We start from the raw sequence: 19,627 nt of genomic DNA on the forward strand, positions 1-19,627 counted from the left end.
AACAGAAGTGTTGAACCAAAAAGTAGTTCACTGCGTTAGTAATCATTAATAATACCTTGCTCTGATCCACAGTGAGTGGTCAGCAGAGCTGAGAATATAAATAAAAAGTACTGAATCCTAGCACTAACCATTAGACAGACAGTGCTCCCCTCCCTATATTTTCATGAGCTATATTTAATATTTTCCTAAACAATTTACTGGGATAACAGAGAATTTGCTTCATTTTCTTTTCTTGGGAAAGGAAATAGTTTACTTCCTTGATGCAATCAACTATGTGGTCTTTAATTCCTTGGATTTTAGCTAGTCAAGATCTAGATCTTTGCCATGTCAGATTAGAACCTAATAACAGCCAGAAGAAATCACTATGGACCTGATCTCACAGTCTGTGCACAGTAACCCATTACCTTAAATAGGAGTTTTGCCTGTGCAAGGACTGCAGCATCAGGCTCATTGGATATCAGTTGTATCTAGCAAAAGTAACTTACTTGTTTTGCTGCTGATGGAGAGGACAACTTTATGCAGTTCTCCCAGGTCAACAGCATCCATCTGAGCTGTAAATGACTGCAAAAGACATTATCCAATGATACAATCATAAGATATATTCAATACACTATATTATATAGGAAGAAAAGAAACAAAGATTACAAATAGAATATAAATGAATGAACTTAAGGAGAAATTTTCAATAACTTTGAAAGGAAATACCTCATTGTCCTCTCCTTGCTGGGGATTCTGAAATGGCCAGCCAAGGATTCTGTCTCCTGTGTCACCATTGATTCCACACACACACACAGTCACAAGTACTACATTCCTCTTGTTCAGAACATTGCTGGAAAACACCGTTACATGATACGTAATCACTGCAAGATCAAAAGGAGAGACATCCTGTCACTTCCACAAAACAACTTTCCAGAGGTATTTAACACTGCAGCAACGTACAGTCTGCTGAAATAAGACAATTCAAAAATTGATAGAGATAACAAAATAGTGAAGCAATCAAACCATTTCCAGCTTTTTTCTTAATGTTATTCTGCAACTCCCTTTGACAAACATTAGCAATTGTCACAAACCCACAAATGAATGGTCTGCAACTTTTGGTTAAAACAATAGACCCCATGAGTTTAATTTGCCTTTTCACATGGTTAAGAACAACACCCACATTCTGGAATGAATAAATAGATACTTTTTACCTGGGAAATACATAATGAGTAAAAAAAAGTCAATGAGATACAGGCCCCTAAGTCACTTGGGCACTTTTGAAATTTTGACTGAATGTGGTTTGGGCCTTGGACATAGTCAGCATGGACAGTACCTGAGTACATTTTAAACTGTTTGAAGTTTATGGACCAGATTCTCAACTGGTGTAAATTAACAAAGGACCATTGAAATCAAAGTGGCTATATCAAGTCACACCAGCTGAGGATCTGGCCCTATCTATTTACATTTTCTTAACAGAACTAAATTATATTAAAGTACTGGATATTCAACTTTCAGTCACATTGTTTGCTGCTGCTCCTGCACTACTGGAGAAGCAGATGCATCTTGTTCTTCCAAAAGGCTTTTGTAGTTTTGGGGTAATAGCTCAGATTCATCAACCCCCTTCAGCCTGCTGGCACAGAGTGGCCACCTACATCCTTCGAAAGGCAAAGAGGCTATCCAGGTTCAGGATGACCAGCAAGCATATTGTTTCCTCTGACAGCCTCTATGTCTAGTGAACTCTAAAACGTGCAGGGTTCACTATATGAACCAAACTTTGCACAGGTCACACAGACCTAGCTTCACACCTGGTATACAGGGGACATCTTTAGTGGTGAGGAAGTAGCTCTTGTTCCATGCCAAATGGATAGCAGCATCCCCTCAGAAGACTATATCAGTGGTGTAGGATTTCATAATCCCATTTTATAACATGTATCCCTTTTAAGAATAAAACATACAATTTAAACAATTTGAAATAACTGTAATATCTTCAAACTGTGGTTTATCTGATGCTATACTTATTGTTCCAGAACTGTCATTTATCCTCATTAGTTATACTATAGTCAAAACAATCTTAATTGGATTAATTAATTGCTTAATTAGCAATGTGACAATTAGCCACATTTTAGATTGGTCACCTCTGGTGCAGGAATACCTGTGTACTTCCCCATCTCACCCACAGACCAAAGTGGGGGGAGGAGCACAGCTGGGTTTAAAATGGAAACCAAGAGTTGATGTTAACTATGGAGCTGAACCAACCACTTAGTCATAAAATCTGTTATTCAGGCAGGAAGGAAGGGAGAGCAAGAGACACAAAGAACATATGCAATAGGGAGGGAGGAGCATGAGCAGCCTTCCAAGGGGAGCAATGTGAGCAAAAAACCTGACTTCAAGACTAAGCTTGATACATTATGGAGGGGATGGTATGATGAGACTGCCTACGATGGCATATGGCCGATCTGCGACTGCTAGTAGCAAATATCCCCAATGGCTGGTGAAGGGACACTAGATGGGGAGGGCTCTGAGTCACTATAGAGAATTCTTGCCTGGTGTCTGGCTGTTGGGTCTTGCCCACATGCTCAGGGTCCAACTGACTGCCACATTTGGGGTCGGGAAGGAATTTTCCCCTGGGTCAGATGATCAGAGACCCTGAGGTTATTTTTGCCTTTGTCTGCAGCATGGAGCATGGGTCACTTGCATTTTTAAATTAATGTAAATGGTGGATTCTCTGTAACTTGAAGTCTTTAAATCATGATTTGAAGATATCAGTACCTCAGCCAGAGGTCAGACTAAGGGATCATGATGGTCCCTTCTGGCCTTAAAGTTTATGAGTCTATGATTTAAAAATATGACAGAGATGCAGGGCTGTTTTGCACAATAAATTCTGTATAACTTTGTGCATCAAGGATCACTTTGAACTCCACATGTGCTACCTGTTGTGGAGCTGTTTAAAGCACTCTTGGACATAAAAAGGGAAAGACTTGGGGGGAAATGTGCTTCATGCTATACTACCTTTCTGCTTCACTGTGATTACAAAATATATTTATAAATCCCTCCTTGCAGATCTCCGAGGCATATGCAGAGACAGATAAATACAAATGTGATGCAGTCCTTACCTGAAGAGTTATCAAACAATATGTTCTCAAAAGAGAGTAGTAAATATTATATACACACATAGAACATACACTATTTTATATAATAGTAATAATACTACCATTTATGACACATCAGAAGAGCTCAACATGCTTTACAAAGGAGGTTAGTATCATTAGGCCCTGGAGGTTTTTCGCCTTCCTCTGTAGCATGGGGCATGGTTGACTTGAGGGAGGCTTCTCTGCTCCTTGAAGTCTTTAAACCATGATTTAAGGACTTCAATAGTTCAGACATAGGTGAGGTTTTTCATATGAGTGGGTGGGTGAGATTCTGTGGCCTGCGATGTGCAGGAGGTCGGTCTAGATGATCAGAATGGTCCCTTCTGACCTTAGTATCTGTGAATCTATTATGTTACAGATGGGGAAACTGAGGCACTGAGCGGTGACATGAGTTGCCCAAGGTCACCCAGCACACCAGAGGCAGAGCTGGGAACAGAACCAAAGTCTCCAAAGTCCCACTCCAATGCTCTCTACTCATAATTCCACACTGCCTGACTGTGTGTGTATATGTGTGTGTGTATATATATATATATATATACATACATATACACACACACACACTTGTGTGTTTTAGCGATTAGTCTCTTCCATGAGGCACACCTGAGTGCCTAGATATTTTTAATAACCATTTGGATTCTGTGTATAAAAGGTGAAAACAATAGACCTTATTCTGCATTCCTGCAGAGAGCTCTGAGAAGTATGAATTCTGATTCCCAGTTATGGCATTTAAGTGTTTAGTGCTAGCCAAAGCATTCAAGAAAAAGAACATGATCATACTGAGATTACACACTTAAAGTTAGGCATGTCTCTGAGCACCTTGCTGAATCATGGGCATAAGGGCGAATAAGGTCAACGGAAGGACTAGCACTGAATTCAATAGGCTTTGGATCAGGTCCTTAGTGAGCGGACTCAGTGTCCACTCTCAAATGAATGGATGCTCTTCTGAGTAAGAACTAAATACAAACTGATTAAATATTAAATAAAAAAATTATTTGGCCTGTTTTGCCAAGGATATATTCTAATAAATACTAAATCTGAGGAAGAGCTCTGTGTAGTTCAAAAGGTTGTATCTTCTAATAAAAGTTAGTTCAATAAAAGATACTACATCACTTACCTTGTGTCTCTCATATCCTGGGACCTACAACAACACTGCAAAATTTGATTTTGTGTCATTTGGGATTGTACAGGTACTTACGATCTCACTTGTAAAAATATGAAAGAGTGAAAAGATTGTTTCAGATTAAAAGATCCCTTCTGCTTTGCTAAAACAAAGATAGTGTCTATAAGAAAAATTTTGAGCTAATTTTTAACAAGCATAATTATCTGGATTGTACAAACAAAAAAAAAATAAAATCACTTGTTCGAAGGTGAGCTATAATAAGTAGTGTTGTTAGCACCACCACCAGCAGAACAAACAGTAGAAACAAAGAAAGGAACATTTCCTAATGCTGTTCTATATGACTCATAATGTTCATAGACAATAGAGAAAAATATATTTCCATTGCATACTTTATAGTACAGAAATTAAGAGAAGTGAATAATGTTTTCCCTAATAGATATATTTTGAATTCTGATCTAGATTTTATTAAATGTTAAATGAAGACAATAAAATATCCTGCTTTGATAAAGATTTCAGTTGTATTATTAGAACGTGTTAACTTTCTGGACCATTCTATCTCTTTAATATAGATTTATACCTACCAGAAAGTGCTGCTTTTAATGGCCACTCTACAGGGAGCTCAATCCATCTGTCTCCATTAAGAGAAGAAGAAAGTGTTTTATTTATAGAGAGACTAAAGGTATCCAGGGTTGCTGTGTTCTGCATTTTAAAGTGATGAAGAGACAACTGGGATGTGTTATTTCCCAAACTCTGAAGCCCAAATCTCACTTTATAAAGCATCCCTAAGTCAGATGGGAAATGTACCTAGGGAGTAACAAAACAAAAAGTTAACATCCAGAATGATTTAAAAAAAAAGAGTGGATTTTCAAAAGTTCTCAGCATTGGCTTAATTCTGCTCCGACTGAAGTCAACGGCAAAACTCCCAGTAAGTTCAAAGGCAGTGGAGATCAGACAACAGCGAGTGCTTTCCAAAATCCCATATTTATTCTTTAGTGGTAGGGTGACCATACAGCCCATTTTGGCCAGGACAGTCCCTTTTTTAAGCCCTGTTCTGACTGTCCTGACTTTTTTGGCAAATGGGACAAATGCCCATTTTGTCAAAAAGTGGGGTGCGGTGCGGAGGAACATGCGGGGGGTGGGTGGGTATGGGGGAGTGGAGATGCCAGCACCATGCAGGAGAGAGGTTGGGCTGGAGGTGGAAGGGTTCCACTGCATGTGGGACCGGCAGGGTTAGAGTGATCAGTGGCAGTCGGGAGGTGCCTTTGGCGAGTAGCTGGGGCCAGCCCCATGAAAGAGCCATCAGGCAAGCAGCTGGGGCCAGCCCCATGCGAGGGTACTTGGGGCTGGCCCTGCTCGGTGTCCCATTTTCCCTTTGGGAAATATGGTCACCCTATTTAGTGGTGTTCCTTATATGCTAATAAGAAATCAGTCCAGACTCAAATTCAAATTACATACTGTACTGTCTATTAAATGTAAATGTTTAATGTTAATACAAATTGCTTGGATATGCGTAATTAATTCTGAGTAATTGTTGACAAAGAATATGCTTTATAACCATGAGCTACGAGAGTATAAAAGAAACACAAATTAATTATGGTATTCAAGTTAAAGGTCCAATTCTGCTCTTCTTGAATACCCAAAGTGATGTCAAATTGTTATGAACGTGGGATATTATAGTCCCTATTTGCTGATCTCTATTTTAAAGCAATTTCAGAAGAGACGCTAAAAAGGTAAGGAAATGTATATATATTTTTACATCAGATGTTACTTGATCCTCAGCTTGATGGCCCACTTCGTTTGTCATGGAAATTGGATTTGACTTGCCATTGCTTCCATAAAAAATCATGATCAATTTAGAAATATTCTTCACTGACTTTTCAAATTCTTCTGTTGTTTCTTCACAGAGTTTTGTGAAATAAATTCTCCATGTGCCTTCTGAACAAATGAAATAAGGAACGTGATGAAGGAAAGACAGTTTATAAATGTTTTTCCTTTCATATGTTCACCAACAGAGCCAAAATAAAATTTATAAACAGGTACATTTATTTTCATTTTAATTGGGTATCAAAATTATTTAGCCGTACTTTGACCAACTAATATGCAGGTATATTTTTATTTCTTAATATTACACAGAGGATAACACTGCCAGCACTGGTAAACATAATTACAAGTTTGTGATGAAAAAGCTCCCATATAATAATTTTTAAATTGGTGAATACAATATTGGGTCTGAGGCATCAGATCTACCTGATTTCATTTGCTGTTTTTTTAACGGCAAGACAGCTGTGCTCCTCCTCTCCTGAATTTCTATTTGAAAGAAGATTGAAAACCAAATTAATGCTTTTGTAAAACAGTGTCTAAATTATAATGAATGTCTGTATTCATCTATGGTGAAGCAGTTGACTGAGCACTGTATCAGTTAGATTAAAGTTTTGACTAGGAAGAATGCAGTGAGATTTTCTACTTCATCTTCTTTTATATATTGTTCTGTATAATGAACTGGGCCAAAACCAAACACAATATTATGAATGGTTGTGATCCAGACAATTTTGTTTTCATTTTTAAATAATTCATACTTTGTTTATACAAATTCTTCTACCAGTGATTTGGGTGTGTCTGCACAGATCAGATATTTTTAAAGCTGATCTAACAGACTAATTGTGCTCCCACTGAAATCAACTCTCACTAACATCAGTGGGAATGGATCAGATCATAAGTCGTTAATTAGCGATAAAGACCTGAACCAAGGCTCACTGAAGTCAATGGAAAGCCTCCTACTGATGTTAATAGGCTTTGGATCAGGCATAAAATATTTTCTTCTGTGAAGCCAAGAAAAGACTTGTGTTCCTATAGAAGTTCAACAATATCCATTCTTTGACTCCATTTATAACATTATGCAATCTTGAAGATACTAAATTATTCCTTATTATATTTTGCCAAGAATGTTTCAATTTTTTTTTTCAGAGCAAAAGTTCAAGCAGCTCACATATTATTGGCTTTTATAAAGGTAACATTTTGTTTCATTTTATTTCCAGAATCAGAAGGCTGGAGGATAAGGGATGATGAAACAAAGGAAATATATTGTAATGGTACTCTGTTACAACAAATTAATAATAGCCTTTGGGCCAAATTCTGCTATGGCCAATGCAGCTGTGGTGCCTGTTGTGGCTTCTGCTAGAGTATTGCTGTCAGCAGGGACAAGATATTTCATTGTAGACTAAGGGACCATTTATGGAGTGTACTTTACTGCTTTTCTGAACAGGAGCATAATATCACTGAACCTGTTTCTAGCTAGAGACATGCTCTCTACACCCACCTCCAACATATATTCTATAGCGTGAAAATGTTCTGTCTGTTAGACAGCCATCTTGAATACTACGGAGACATTCTCGTCTACTACTTGAATGCAGTGGGGACAACTATATAACCCTAGCCTTCTTGCTTGGCAAAACAGCAGAGGGCAGGATTTAAACATCACGGGAATGTAGGCAGCAACTTTTAAAAACATTATCCTGTCATAAGGGACAAAATATAATTGGTACTTGGGGAGACAACAAATTACAGAGAGTGGGCCAGATTTTGTTCTCATTTGCCTCAATATAAATCTGGACTAACAGAGGAGAAATTAGCACCCTGTAAAATACTGGATTATCAAACAGTACTAAAACTGAACAGTTTCAGAGATTGTAGTTCCTTCTTAATTACAATGAGATACTAAAGTATCTGATACTATGACTTGTTATGGAAAGAGAAAATGTAACTGCATTTGGGAGTTTTGAATTAGTTTCTTAGTAAATAATATATTTCTAAAATAATATTTACCTGTAGCTTTTAGAGCTACTGAGGCAGATTTTTTCCCATCTTTTAACCATGTTTGAGCCATAAACAGTGTCTTTGTCCCAGCAAATGTTGGCTCGTGCACAATAATCTTCTCCAACTGCCAGTCAGAGCCTTTTCCTTTATCTACAACCAACTCCTGCAGAGACCCAACATCTACTGCTTCCACCCGGAAAACATCCACCTGAAACAGGCAAAGTCAACAAATAAGCGAGTATGGAACCAGAGCCACCAATGTGAAATACAGTGAAACAGAACAGCGAGTCAGGCGAAAGTGAGAGGAGACCGAGGCACAGCATCTTCAGGCTAATTCAGTAAAATACAAACCAAATCAGAGATGACAGGGCTTAAAAAAGCCAAACTTGTGCAAGGAGCAAGAGCACCACGTGTGTTTTCTCTAATCTACTATGTGCCTGCAAGGGTGGGGGGGGAGGAAAGGGGAGAGATACCAGCGAAAGGATGACACTCAGGCCTGAGAATAGTAAACTGTGCTTTATTGAAGGAAGAACTTAGGCTCCAATCTGCGTGGGGAGCCCCTAGGACGCGTGGAGGGACTGCAGGGGACTGTAGCCATTCAGGACAGCTGCCCAGGCAGGACTCCGCCGGGGGGAGTCCTCTGCAGTGTTATATTCTCCGTGCTTATCTCGGAGTTACATGGGGTCAACAGCTGGTTACATTCTTACATATATAATTTATGCTTGTGATTAAACTGACTTGTTTACAGGCAAAAAATATGCTGAGCTATGCTACGGTATCTTTTGGCAGGGTCTGTCGGATAAAGTTCATTGAAACTGACTGCATCCTCTGCTTACATCCAGTCACGTACTCAATCCACCACTTGCTCCTCGCCAGTCTTCCGCAACCTTGCCCCTACATACTGCTAAAACACCTCTGCTTTCCCAGGCACATCATTCGGATGCCTAATATCCCTCACGGCTAAGATTTTCTCCTCAAACCTCTAACAATATTTTCTAGAGGTGCAATTTAAAAAAAATTAAAATTTGTTGTGGGCAAAACACACCCCAAGATTCACACCGTGGAGAAGAAGAAGTAGGACTGGGGGGATAGGAGTAGTGGAAATAAAAGCCTTTGGGGTGGTTATCTTACCTAGGGAGGAAAGTATATTCAGCTTGTAGTAACTGGAGTTCTTTGAGATGTATTGCCCCTATCTGTGGTGCACTAATTAGGTTGTGCATACGCTCCATGCGATCAGGACTGAAGAATTTTTCTTAGTAGTGTGCATTTGGTCCACATATGCATCCCTACTCTCCTCATGCTAACATTCAGGGTTTAAAGAGTGCTGCCAGACCTCCACCATTTCAGTTCCTTTTTCTCCACTAGGCCACACTAAGGGAACTGAGGCAGTGAGAAAGGAGGATGGGTAGTGCACTAGACATAGGGATAATACATCTTAAACAACTTTACTTACTACAAAAAGTGCAACCTTTCCCTCTTCTTCAAGTGCTCATCCCCATGTGCAGTGCACTTCAAATGATTCACAAGCAGCGTCCGTCCTGAGGAGGGGGATGCCTGGAATTCTATATCACTACAGATTGCAGAGCTGCCCTGCCCAGGGAGGCATAGAAGCCATCTGCATGTACCAGTGCATAGCATCTGGTGAAGGTGTGCACGAAACCTCAGGTTGCTGCTCTGCAGAGGTTAACAATAGGTACATTCTTAAAGGAGGCTGATGAACTGGGTGGTTTCCCTAGTCACAGTCCAGCCCCACTCTCATGAACTTCTCCATGAGGAATCTTCTGAGCCAAAACTCTCTCAGCTGCTTGGTCCTCCTCACGAATGATCTGTTGATATTGCACCGGGAAAGGGCATAGTCTTACACAGGCAGTACAAATAGGCCTTATGATCATTCACTACCATGAAGGGCTTCTGACAGTCCATGCACATCTTGAAGCCAGGGATCATTGGCATGCTTTTTTTGCTGCCAGTAGAGAATACAGGGCAGGAGGGATGGGGACTGCTCTCCTACCCCAAGGGGGGGGGGGGGGAAATGAGGGACCAAACCCTAACAATCTGTCCCAATAAGTTAGACCAAAGTAACTACAACTAACTAAATTTTTAACTATTTACAGAGAAAGGGCAAAGAAGTTACTACAGATACTGAGTGTCTCTTCCAGACGATGAGAGGTGAGAAGGAACTGAAATGGTGGTGGTCCAGCAGCCTTTTTATAAACCCTTGGTGTGGAGCACAAGGAGAGCAGTGGCCCATGGGTGGACCAAATGGTCACCGCTAAGAAAAATTCTCTGGTCCTGGGCATATAGATCGCATGCACAACCTCAAGTGCACTTCACAGAGAGACAAGCACTTGAAGAAGAATAAATGTACCAAACAGCCACACTTAGAGACTTTCTCTATAGAAACTGCAAGAGGAGTGGGAGTTGGTGAGCTCATCATTGCTGGATGATGGTTTCTTGGCCAACACATATTCAGATGGCTGTTGATACTGAGGGAGTTATTCATAAACTCAGAACCAAATGAACCTTGGTGTCCCCTACTATGCATTATTAATTAAGAGAGGCATATAACAAATTTCATTTGGCAAATGACTCACTTCCTTCATTACTTTCAAACCTTTGTTTATGGGAGAAGACCAAATTTATAAAATATATGTTGAAAAATACAGCCCTGATCTTGGAAAAACTTATGCACACGCTTAACAGTGAGCATATGTGTAGTCCCATTGAAATTACATGCAGAAGTGTTTGCAGGATCAGAGGCTGCAATTTAAAGGAAAAAGTCTTCAATATGCTGAAGAACTCAGCAACTCTTCCATTACTGTCTCAGGGAAATATAAAATAATGATTTATGACATTCATTTCCAAATCACCATTTTTTTCTGAAAAGATTTATATCTTTAGGCCGCCTCAGTCAACCTGTCTGAACACACTGAAGTTCATTTTGGGTTAGTCACCATATTCCATAATTTCTCTATCCCCTTGTGGTCAGACGTGGCCACTCTGTAATGCGCTCCACTGGCTGAGCGCGGTGCTTCCGGAGCTCCTTGCCTCAGTTTCCTTCCCCAAGGTGGGTCTCCTCAGCTCTCCACACATTGAATTGTGTGTGGTGTTTGCTTGAGATGTGGCATAGACCTCCAGCCAAGTCATAGACAAACTTAATTCCTTCCAGGGTAACAAAAAGTCTCACCAAAAGTCCCAAGAAACAAAAAAGGTTCTTCTGCCCTTTGGGACTTCTCTTCAGCCTGTCACCTGGGCCCTGTTCCCAGCCCCTTTCTGGACTTCCTGTGCGAGTCTTTCTGGCTCTAGGATAGAGCAGCAGCCCTGAGGCTAGTTCCACTGGAGTACTGTTTTCAGCCCCTTCTGAGCTCTGTTCCTTACCTCCTTCCCTGCCCCAGTATAAAACAAGGGGCTCACAAAGCTGGTTTTTCTGGAGTACCCAGCCCTCTGCAGGCACTGGCCCAGGGCTTTCCACAAGAGCCTACTCACTGCCCACTCCCAGACTGACCTCACACCGCTTTTTTATAAGGCCCAAGTGTCCCTTAAGCTCCCTCCCAGATCTCTTAGCCCTGCCCCTCCAGCTGGTAAGCAGCTAATTAATTATGGCAGAGGCGTGAGTGGCCCCATCTCTCCTTAAATGGGTCAGTCGCCCTGTGACATCCCTTTAATCCTGATGCACTCGTCTTAAAATATTCAGAATCTCAGGAATCCAGGGATGGTTAGATCAGTAAGAGATTCAGACACTTAATAAACTGTGGGTTGAGTAATTAATATCTAGAGCTGTGAGAGCTGGAGTAAACTCACATCATAAACAAGAGCACATTTTACCTTTAGGTATACTTTTGAAAGCTTGAGTGACAAAATAAGCTTAAGTATAGTAAAAAAAATGAATTAAAAGTGAGAACAAAATGGCCAACAACTATCGTTATTAGAGGTGAATGAACACCTTGCTAGAGACAAGGTGGGTGACTAGATAATATTTTTTACTGGACCAACTTCTGTTAGTGACAGAGATAAACTTTTGAGCTCCTTAGAGCTCTTCTTCAGGTTTTGGCAATTAGCTCGAAAGCTTGTCTCTTGTATCCACAGGAGCTAGTCTAACAAAAGTTATTACCTCACCCACTTTGTCCCCCTTATATCCCAAGTCCAACTCAGCTACAACAACATTGCAAACAACAATATCCGGAAGATTTAATCCAGTTTTTTGTCCATGACTATGATTGACATTAAAGGACATTTTAAAAAATAAGTCACTATCCACATGTTCAGCAAATCTTTTATGTGGATTCATTTAACCTATGGATTGCTCATGACTTGTTCACTGAGACTGTCCCTTTGGATACTCAATATTTGAATTGTGAGACTCATCTCCTATGCCATGTGGTGTTGTTTCTGTTCCTTAATTTATGAACAGGAAATAGGATGGGCTGACTTACTGGAGATTTGATTCTTCCATGACGAAAGTGAGGGACAAAGAGCACACAGGAGATAGGGGATTTTAGGAATTTTTAAACTTTTTCTTTAGTTTTTTCCCCAGAAAAAAAGTGCATTGTAGTTAACTACATAATTGGAACTCAGATCTGAATGGAGAAAAGTTGTGTTAACCACTGAAAACTAGACATTGTCTATTGAGCAGAATATATATTCATTTTTATCAGCACATTCACACCATGTAATTGTGCGTACATGAATAATTCCACTTAACATCAAAAATTAAATTTGGAGAAATGAAGTCTTAACTGAAGGTTGAGCAGCCCTGAATTAAGATACAAGAGCTAACTCTATACATCCTCTAAGACCCAGAACACCTTCTCCAGAAAAACCAGGAAAGACCAGAATTGAAAGTCCTGATATTGTTCAGATAAAAAAAAAAGTAGGCAGTGAAGAGAAGAATGCCTTCAAAAACAAGCAAGCAAGCAACCAACCATTTCAGGCCTTCTTTTATCCATTGTAAACAAGAAAAAGAGAATGCAAGCCCAATTTTTGTGAAATCCTTTGCAGATCACCTTTAAGTGCTGCTGTGGTGGTCTAGGGTTCAAATTTTAAACTTTGTAACCTGAGTTAACTTTACCCAGCACTGCTCAATGTCAGCACTGGAAGCTTTATTACTGTTTGTAGTAGTAGCAATAGCTGTTGCAACAGCAGCAACAGCTTTTGACTAAATAGTCTCTGTGTAATGTTTACCTTTATAAATACCAATCTTTTCATATTCTCAGTAGTTCAGACTTGATGGTTGGTTAGTGACAATATTCCCAGCAGAACTGAAAGTGGCAAGTCAAGGCACACCATATGCTTAATTTCAAAAATGTGCATACACAGTGATTTCCCATCTTCTTAATGTTACTCATTTAAATAGGCTTTCACTAAAGAAGAAGCTGGGAGCATCTAAAGGAGGAATGTTTTCTGCTGAGATTTGCAAATCCATTGATTTGAGGCCTGATTATTCTGATTTCACTTGTTCAATCTGGAGAAGCTTCACTGAAGTCAGAGTTTTACTAGTTTGAGACACATTGAAATCAGGTCTTTACATTCTGAATCTCAGTGACTGTGAAATACTCGTACATGCAGGAAACTCACAAGACGGATTTGTTCTTGCTAATTCCTCACTTTTCAGGTTCTCACTGATTTGTACAATGTTTTCTTTTAGAATCTGATTTTTATTAATCCCCAGAAGATCCAGACATTATCTTTCCCAAACTCAGAGTTGTTTTGGGTTCAACTTTCATCCAAAATTACCTTAAAATGTTTCTCTCCCAGTATACAAAAAAGCAAAATCCTTTTAAGTGAAAATTAGAGGCTTCTGCATTCCTATCATTATCTCAGTTCATCTGTCTGCCACAAGATAAGAGGAAAAAAGAGAACCCTGAACCCTTTGCTTAATTTGACAGACACTGAATCTTTTTTTAAAACAAGATTTTTCTCATGATAAAAACAACAATAATGTTTCAGAAGGAATCGTGGCACATTACAATAAGTGGCAGTAATTGCAATCCAACTACGTTATAAAAGCATTTGGCCCAGGATTTAAGTAAAATGAATTTACTATAATGAACAACTACTACAGAGACCAATATCCTCAGATTTCCAATATCTTTAATGCCATAATTAATTCCAGAATTTTGCCTTTCATACCTACAGATTATGTTATACAAAAGAGAAAAGAACATAACTGAAAGAAAATAGAATACAGGTGTCAAAACGAGCATGAAGGTCAGGTTCAAATGAATACAGTCCCCCTACAAAGTCATTCAGTTTGTGCCTGTATCTGCAAGCCTAGGAGACAGTATATGACCTCTCCCTTCATCTGTCTCAAAATCTAGTGCCAGGCAAACTATGGAGTTTGAGTTATCCAGGATCTGAAAAGAACTAGTAATGAAATATATCAGCAATGGTATGTGTGTTTGTGGAGAGAATAGTGGGAGAAGATTTCTGATTAAACAAGAACATGCAGCAGGTCCCATTCAGGGCCAGGAGGAGGAGACATTTTTATTGCTCAGGAGGCTGACATTATTAACTAGAGCTGGCTGGAACCTGGAATTCCCATTCCACAGAAAACTCTGAAATTTAAAAACAAATATGTTGTTCCAAAACAGAACGAAAATGGGAAAGTGCGGAATTTCCCACAGAACAGGAATTCCAACGTTTCGTTGAAATGACATTTCATTTAGACTTTTTCAAAATGTTCCCAAAGCTTTCTCAAGTTGCTCAGAGCCTGAGTAGCTTGCCACACAGGGAGCTGGGGACTTCTAGGCTGCTGAGGAGCCAGGGACCCTGAAGCCCTGGGAGACCAGGGTGCTGAGGAGTTATGAGCCTGAAAGCTTGGGAGCTGGGGCTTTCAGGGCCTCCGTGCTGGCACAAAGCCAGTCAGTTGTTGAATTTTCCTGGCAGGCAGGTTTCCATCAGAAACATGCTTGTTTCCATTAGAATTTAGTCAAAATTGATACTTGCCTGCAGAATTTTTGGAGCTAACAAATCATCATTTTCCAATGAAAACACCATTCCTTAATTTATTCTTAACATCAAATGGCATTGGAACATGAGCAGTAAGCATCTTACTAGAATTTGTGGTTCAAGAAATTCTTTAAATTACCTCAACACCAATTCTAGGCATCTGGATAACAAACAAGAGGAATTGGAATTGCTCATTTATGAGCACAAATTTGTTCTAGTTGGTATTACTGATACCTGGTGGGAAAATTCATATGACTGGGAGGTTAAAATCCCTGGTAGAAAGGACAGAGGGGATAAAAGTGACACTCTATATCAGAAATGGCATTACCTGTTTCTGGGTCACAACTCAGAAACAAATGATCTTGAATGCTTATGTATAAATGTCCTAACAGATAAAGCACAGAATAGGGTTCTAGATGGTGTCTGCTATAGACCACCAAATCACATGAGAGAACAGGAAGACACGCACCTATTTATAATGTGTAGGGGAAAAAAGTTCATGGGAGACTTCAGTTTGAGTGACATAAGCTGTAGGTCTCAAGCTGCCAGAATTAAAACATCCTGGGAATTTCTAAAATTTAACTATGACAATCATCTAACTCAGAAAGTGTTGCATCTAGCATGGGAGGGGGACTCTATATTGGACCTTGTCTTGATCACAGAACTAAACATTAGTGGTAGCTTAGGTGTTAGTAACCGGGACTTGATTACATTTATTATGTGAGAACACAAAGTACAAACCAATAATAGCCATACTTGGTACAATACAGGGGCCAATTTCACAATGCTGAAAACAATTATGAGCCAAATCAGCTGGGAGAAAGAATTTAAATAGAAAAATGTGAATGATAATTGAGACCTATTTAAGAACATTCTACTGGATGCCCCAAAAGCCACAAAAAAAAAAAAGAGGGATACACTGCTTAAAAGACCAGCCTGACTTAGAAGGGCAGTGAAATCAGTTATAAATAATACTATTACATATATATATAACAAATGGAAAAAAAGGGAAGTCGATAGCAATTAATATAAATTAGAAGCTAGGAACTGTAGAGAATTAATAAAGGAAGCAAAAGGACACAAGGAGAAACATGTGGCCAGAAGAGTTAAGTACAATAGAAAGGATTTTTAAAGTGTGTTGGGAACACAAGGAATCCTAACAACAGTATTGGTCCATTACAAAACAGAAATGGTAGAATTGTCAATAATAGTGCAGAAAAGACAAACGTGTTCAATAAATATTTCTGTTCTGTTTTTGGGAAAAAGACAGATGGTGCCATCAGATCATTTTGATGGAATACTTTCCATTTCAACTGTAACTCAGGAGGATAGTAAACAGCAGCTACTAAAATTAGACTTTTTAAAATCAGGAGATATGGATAACTTGCATCCAAAAGTTTTGAAAGAACTGGGCAAGGTGCTTTCTGCAGCATTAATGTTGATTTTTTTCCATTATGTCTTGTAACTTGGGAAAGTTCCAGAAGATTGAAGGAAATCTAATGTGGTGCTAATACGTTAAAAAGGTATAAATATAAAATCTGATAACATTTACAGATTACACAAAGATTGGAGAGCGGTAAATAATGAAGAAGATAGATTGTGGGCATAGAGCCTTCTGGATTGCTTGGTAAACTGGACACAAGCAAACAATATGATTTTCAACAAGGTCAAATGTAAAGTCAACCATCTAGCAACAAAGAATTTGAGGCTTATTTACAGGTTGAGGGATGCTACCCTGGGAAATGGTGATTCTGAAAAATACTTGAGAGTGGGGGTCGGTCAAAGCAGGTAACCAGTTGAATGTGAGCTCTCAGCTGTGACTAAAGGGTAAATGGGATTCTTGGATGTATAAACAGGGAAATATGGAGTGGGAGTAGAGAGGTTATATTACCTCTGTACTTGGCACTGGTGCGACTTGTACTCCCTACTATCTTTCATTAACTATAAGGGGCACAGAACCATTTGCTCATGGCAACAGAGACTCATTTTCCCCATTGCTTTCAAGCCTTTCCCTGGAAGACTGGCCCAAACTGGGTCAGTGTAAGCAGCACCGTTTTCCCTTGCTACTCTACCTCTACATCCACAGTGCTGGACTGATTATCTCAGATTTGATTAGGGTTTTCTGTGATTGAGGAAGAGAACTCCCAATAGCAGGAGGTTTAAAGAGCATGAAATCATATGAAAAAGATTTGGGTTAGTTAACCTACCATCCTGAACAGTTCAACTGGCCCAGATTTTGCAGAGGCTACAGTGGAAGAGAAGGAGGAATGCTTTATGTCTTCACTAAGTTGCACAGAGTTGTATGAATTCCTTATCAGGTTATCGATGGCCTGTCTAGTGGGTGACTGCTCTACTCCAATAGAAGAGGGGTGCACTACACTGTCAAATTGTGTGTTGCTGTGAAGCCTGGCAGCGGCCTGACTTTTTGCACAGACTCCTATAACTCTGGACTTACGTTTGCTGTAGTTAAAGTCTATATCTTTCTTCCCCTCCTCAAATAATTTTTTTAACAACCACCTCCTCCACCATCCTACCCTCCATTGTGTCTGTTTCACAGTGATTCCTGGCCTCTGTCCTATTATCCCTTTCACTCAATGGCCTGGAATCCGAGCCATCATGGTTGCTGACTACTGTAACTTGGGTCATACGTGATATTTGGATCAACAGCACTTTGCAATTTTATAGTTATTATACTGGGTACACTTCTCATGAGAGCCAGCATGTTGCCCATGGTTAGCAAACTGTGGTATCTAAGGGTACATCTACACAGCACCTGAAAGCATACTACCCAGCATGGGTAGATAAATGCAGGCTAGCACTACTTGAGCTAGTGCACTAAAAACAGCAGTGTAGCTAGGGCAGACTGACAGCAGCTCCGGCTAGCCACCTGAGTACATAACTACAGGATCTGAGTACCTTTGTACTCAGGTGGCTAACCCAAGGTGCTGCTCACACTACCGTGGGCTACTCCGCTGTTTTTAGCCCACTAGCTCAAGCACGGCTAGCACATCCGTCTACATGTGCTGGGAAGCATGCTCCCTGCTGCTGTGTAGACATATCCTGAGATATATCATGGTATGACACTGCTGACAAATGACGACTTTTTCATGGTGACCATCATTGTGCTTCCGATATGATGTCCACTTTTTAGTCCATTTCCACTAGGTGTGCTTTTTTTTCCTAAAGTAATATTTAAAAATTGACAATTCTTAATCCATAAACAAGCAATGAAACTGAACACCAACAATCACCTCTTGCTAACAATTTTTGTGTGTGCTGCAGTTTCCATGGTACCAATCTGAGTGGTTGGTGCCTAAATATAGGGCAGGAGAAAAGATATAATCTTCTTCCAACAACCAATAGAATAATATGAGTTAAAAATGTTCATGGAGATTTTCTTTTTTCAAAAATTTAAAGTAGTTTAATCCTTATATCCATTGTACATGAAAGTGGTAGATCTTTAAATATTTGTTTTAATCTCAATATATGATGTGTAACATTTGGATTATTTTGCGGTGCGGGATTAGTTTGAAAAGAAATCACATGCTGAAAGACAAAAATATGGATAATTCTCAGCCATCTGATTGAACATTTATCCAACCTGCAGAACAGTGCATAGAAAGGACCCCAGGAGCACATCAGTTCAAAATGGTAGACTTTAGAAAGAAATAGCAGTGGGGCCGCAGGTCAAAATCAAGCGGTTAGGACAGAGCTGGGCACTGAAGTTTACACAATGTCTGCACATGGTTCAAGACAATACTAATAGCCTGAAAATCTGTGAGAATTAAAGTCTCTCACAAATGATGAATAAATAGTATTAGGCTTCCAACAGACTACTGTATAAAGATGAATGCAGACCAGAGAAAAGATCAGGCTGACTCCCTGTTTGGCACGCACTTACTGCCAAGATGGCCCCTCATGTCAGGACATGGTGCGGCAGGGGTTCTTTTACTCTGTGGCTTTGTCTTTCCTGGTTCCACAATGGCCTGCTGCTTCTGGAGCCTAGTCCTCCAACTAAGTCACCTCTCAGTCCCTTCCCCTTTTGGGTTTAACAGAAAAGTCCAAAGTAAGAAAAACCCAAAGTTTTGTGGCTTGTAAGCCAGGCCCTCAGCCTCTGTCCAGAATTCACATGTTTTTTTGGCCTCTTTCATTCCTGAGACCTGTACTTCCACTCTTGGTCTGAGGGAGATGTAGGGGAACACAGGCCTGCTCTCTCCTTTGCATTCCAGCACCTGGGACCTTGTTTTAGGTGGCTATGGATTGTTCCTTCAATCCCTTTTCTGCTTCCTTGGACTGCTCGTACTTTTTCCATGTTTGTTAGTGTCTTCACCCATTCTGTGGACTCTGCTATCCCCATCTTGGGTCAATGGTCCCTCACACCTTCTTCTTAGCTAGCTATGGAGGTGCTTTTTCAAAGCTGCTCTCAAGCCCTGCTCTGAAGCAGCTGGGTTGTATTTTGAACAGGCCTTCTGTCTCTTGCCTTAAGGCAGTCAGTATTTTTCTCCTTCAGACTGAAGTCTTCCCTATCAGACCCTCCTTCTGGGGGCTGGAGTTGTATTTCACACAGTTCCTCTGCCTCTTGCCTTAGGGCGGTCAGTATCTCCCTCCTTCAGACAGA

General features: G+C 40.0%; 1 protein-coding gene across 1 annotated transcript in view; it reads right to left on the reverse strand.

Annotated features, from left to right (window-relative positions):
- Positions 1–19,627, reverse strand: part of RP1 (RP1 axonemal microtubule associated) — a 264,400-nt gene that overhangs the window by 9,178 nt on the left and 235,595 nt on the right. Inside the window, exons 48-53 of the mRNA XM_043507860.1 lie at positions 8,071–8,269; positions 6,496–6,555; positions 6,005–6,183; positions 4,830–5,052; positions 706–860; positions 486–561 (exon numbers count right to left, since the gene is read on the reverse strand). Coding sequence (XP_043363795.1) covers positions 486–561; positions 706–860; positions 4,830–5,052; positions 6,005–6,183; positions 6,496–6,555; positions 8,071–8,269 — 892 coding nt within the window. The remainder of the gene's footprint in view (positions 1–485; positions 562–705; positions 861–4,829; positions 5,053–6,004; positions 6,184–6,495; positions 6,556–8,070; positions 8,270–19,627) is intronic.

The sequence above is a fragment of the Dermochelys coriacea genome, chromosome 2 (genome assembly GCF_009764565.3).
Source record: "Dermochelys coriacea isolate rDerCor1 chromosome 2, rDerCor1.pri.v4, whole genome shotgun sequence".
In the NCBI taxonomy this organism is placed as follows: domain Eukaryota; kingdom Metazoa; phylum Chordata; order Testudines; family Dermochelyidae; genus Dermochelys; species Dermochelys coriacea.